Below are 4,220 nucleotides of genomic sequence, written 5' to 3'. Positions count from 1 at the left end.
AAAAAAAAAAAAAAAAAAAAAAAAAAAAAAAAAAGAACGGGGTAATAATTTAAATAATGAGGAAGGTGCCTCTACTGCCAACTGTTCTTTAGCATTAAGCATACTGTCTTAGTTCATCCATCCATTTTAAGATGAAGAATATTATATAAACTATTGCTTAGTCATCTGTTATAGAGTATATATAAAATATTCAAATGATCATTAATTATAATCTTCTATATATTGATATTTTAAGATTTTTTTTCTAAAAGCATTTTAAAGTTGCCAGAAATTGTCTCTGGTGTTGACAGTAAGGGTAAAATATTTTGGGCCAGATCCCAGGACAGCATTTCTTCTGTCAAATGTCACAGGGCTAGAGACATTTCTCAGTGGTACAGCATGTGCCTAGCATCCTAAGCACTAATGAAACAAGTAATAGCGGGGCGTACCTCATATTAGGGTACTGAGGATTACATGAAATGAATAACTAGTTCAGCTCTCAGGATTAAGTGCTCAACAAACAGTAACTGATAACTACTTTTATTATAATCATCTTTATCACATCTGGATTGGACCAATTTCTTCCATTAAGGTTGTTTTATATGATTATGAATGTTAGACCTAACATTCATTTTATACTAAGTCAACAGGGCTTTTTGTTTCATTGGTTGCTTATTTTCTGTTTTTCTTTCTTTTTTTTTTTTTCTTTATTTTTTTTGAAAAACAGTTTCTTAGTGTAGCCCTGGCTGTTCTGAAACCATCTCTGTAAATCAGACTGTTCTCCAATTCAAGAGATCTGCTTGCCTGTGCCTCCCAAGTGCTGGAATTAAAGGCATGTACGACTACCACCCAGCCTGGTTCAACGGTGTTAAAATGAACCTCAAGAACTAAAAGTCATACATTCATATAACACACACACACACACACACACACACACACACACCGAACATACAAACATTCTAGTATCTGACTCTATCCTAATTTTTAACTCATTTTAACAAATACTTCTATATTACAGCCTTTTTCATGACAAGGCCTGGCAACAGCACTGGTGGATATCCAAATAAACATCAAGTGCCCACTATGGACAGGCATCTGTCTGGCTACTTAGAGACACAGGAATGAAAAGGCAGATTGTGTTCTTACGGAGTTAGGTTTATTTCTCATGGAAAAGGCAGGAAACAGCCAAGCAAGATGGAATGCAACTGGTGAAGGACTTGTCATGTACCTAGGCACTACAGCAGAGCCACTGTGGATAGCCACATCTGCCAAGGACAGCTAGGAGGCCCGAAGGAAGAGAACAGTGACCTGAGACCCAACTATAATGGATGCGGGGCTGATGGGACACAGGCTGGCAGAGCGCATCCAAGTATTTATGTACAGACAGGAAGGGATGTCTGCATCATAGATAATTTAGAACTCCTGGGAAACGAAGTAGAGGCTAAAAGGAATACAGTAAGGACGATGTATGCCATGGGAAAATTTAAATGTCACTTCCCAAGTGACAGGGCTACTGCAGGCTTGTTTGTTTGTTCGTTTTGATTTTTTTTTGAGACAGATTCATTGTGTAGCCCTGGCTGACCTGGATCTCACTCTGAAGACCAGGCTGGCCTCGAATTCTGAAATCCGCTTGTCTCTACCTCCCAAGTGCTGGGATTAAAGGCATGTGCCACCACGGCCCGGCGACTCTCACTTCTTTGGTGACAGTACAGTCATTTGTAGATCGTTAGCTACTGTGAACAGGAAGTGAAGCTTGCTCCCTTTCGCTATTCCCAAATCCTCACAAAAGAAATGAAAAGATTTATGGAAAAGGAGAATGCCTATGCTTTCGGCTGTGCTGTAAGACTGGGTGTCATTCTTAATTGCCTCTGTTGCTATTATTTTCAGTCTTTTTCTACTTCCACATTGATAATTACTTTCCAGCAGCATAATTACGCTCATTTGGAATCTGTATAATTATAGGATACACACCTTTTCCAGTGAAGCGCTGAACAATTTCCTTTCACCACTGGAGTATCATCACACAGCTCTTGTTTGTCTTCAAAAGAACACAGACAAAATATCAGGCTTATGAGCATACTATAAATTACACCAAAAAAAAAAAAAAAAAAAAGAAAGAAAGAAAGAAAACGCCAGCTCACTAACTACCTGTGTAGAGTTTGAATATGTGTTAAACATCATTTGTAAATTATGCCAATTTCAGGACAATTTATAACACATTCCTAAGGCAATTCATAATAATTTACATGACATATGTACAGGTGGAATAACGATCTAAGAACTTCTGTAACCTCTTGTCTGTAATGTTTTGCAATGCTTGTTACAAGAATGTGGATAGCGGATACCGTCTGCTCAAATCGCCTCTCACTCCACCTTCCCCTGAGATGACCCACCTGTCTTTTCCTCTCATATGCCACTCTCTCCTTGCGATTCAGGTTCAGAGTTCTGATGAGTCTAGATGAGAGCTGAGTCTCCACTAGAGAGTTGAACTTTAAAGCAGGAAGAAGTCTGCTATTTCTAGAAGATCTGATCATTCAGGAAATCTCAGAATTATAGTTTAAGAGAAGTTGGCCATTTAGTGTACAATTTCTGTGTGGAATTGCAGTGTGTTGCTTCTATCCTGCTCTGTAATTCCTTGTTATCACTGTCCTGGTACTTTTGCTTCACAGAATTAACCACTGCCGTAGTTTATTGCTACTGAAGGCCATGTAGAACAGGAGAGCAACAGGGGAAGGGTTAGATGATGGATAAATGATGAGGACCTGCCAACCTCCCTTAAGGCAAACACAAAAGGAACTAATGGATGTACAGGCTCTCCAAGTGCATGCTGGCACCACTAGCTTCGCCTGCTGACTTGTATTCAAAAACAACAGTCAACTAGTCCACAATGACAAACATTGGAAATATTTCAAAATTCATTCTGGCCAAACCTCAAATGAGTACTTGAAGTTAAATATGAATTTCAAGATCAAAATTATATTAACAATTTTTGTATCACCAATTGGAACCACACTTGATGGCAAAGTAGTGGTTGGAAACCTCTGAAAAACTGGCACTAAAATTAAGATGTTGGCTTTAAAATTAAGAGACCATTACCAAAAAAAATGTCCTTGTTGTAGAATTAAAAATCATTCTAATTAAGATGAAAAGGAAAGACTGTGATTTCTTAGGGCCTCACTGATGAGTCCAAAGGTGAAGTTGTGAGAAAATAGTTGATGAAGTTATAGAAGCAACAAAGGATGACAGGAAGATGTTCCCCTTACTGAGGCAACAGAGGATGCCAGGAAAAAGACATTGCCAAGGGAAGTGACTGCAAAATAATGGTGCAGATGGAAGAGGAAAGGAGAAAAAGAGAAAAAAACAAAAAATGCTAGGAATGACAGTCAAGCATGTTGGCTGAGGGTCCCCAAGTAAGGTGACTGAGTAAGACTTTGTAACTTAGTTTTCAGTAAGGACAATTGCTGGGCAGGGGAGTGCATACCTTAAATCCCAGCACTCAGGAGGCAGAGGCAAAAAGAGCTCTGTAACCTGAGACCAGTCTGTTCTCGCTGCTCATTCCAGGCCAGCCAGGCCTACATAGTGAGACCTTGTCCCAAACCAAAAACAAAACAAGCAGAGTTGAAAACTCAGGCAGTGACAGTGAAGGCACTGTGTGTGTTACCTGGAGCCAGGGACGGAGTGGTAAAGAGAGAATACACACGGGCAGCCTTAGGATGGGGCACAAATACTGGACTGAAGAGGAATGACTACTAAGAAGGATGAAGGTTTCCCAGGAAAAACTGTCCATGGAGACTTTTGCTGGCTTACACGTTGTTAGATGAGAACTTTCTGCTGTTAAGTTCAAATCTCATCTGAAATGCATTACATCGTATGAACATGAAATAAATAATGAATAGATTTGCTGAGATATTCTTGGGGAGTCTCGGAGAAATCATGGAAGTGGGAAGGAGAGTAGAAGACTGAACCCTGGGGCAAACATTATAATTTTAAAAGGGACTGTGAAAACTGATAAGTTATTCTCCATGGTGGCATGAGCTGAGCCACAGTAGAGTATAGAAAGGGTAGGTTTACGGGGAAGCGGCTTTCTGGCACTGACCACACAGAAGGGGACCACACAGAAGGGGACCATACAGAAGGGGGAGGGAGACAGAGGAGGGGCAAGAGAGAGCACTTGAGCAGAGAGAGAGAGAGAGAGAGAGAGAGAGAGAGAGAGAGAGAGAGAGAGAGAGAGAGAGAGAGAG

General features: G+C 40.2%; 1 protein-coding gene across 1 annotated transcript in view; it reads right to left on the bottom strand.

Moving 5' to 3' along the window:
• Morc1 (MORC family CW-type zinc finger 1) overlaps window positions 1-4,220 on the bottom strand; it is a 181,174-nt gene that overhangs the window by 12,213 nt on the left and 164,741 nt on the right. The window contains exon 22 of the mRNA XM_021209326.1: window positions 1,951-2,017. Coding sequence (XP_021064985.1) covers window positions 1,951-2,017 — 67 coding nt within the window. The remainder of the gene's footprint in view (window positions 1-1,950; window positions 2,018-4,220) is intronic.

This window comes from Mus pahari, chromosome 12 (genome assembly GCF_900095145.1).
Source record: "Mus pahari chromosome 12, PAHARI_EIJ_v1.1, whole genome shotgun sequence".
NCBI classification, from domain to species: domain Eukaryota; kingdom Metazoa; phylum Chordata; class Mammalia; order Rodentia; family Muridae; genus Mus; species Mus pahari.
Note: the sequence above shows the minus strand (reverse complement) of the source record. Positions and strands in the feature narration are given on the sequence as shown.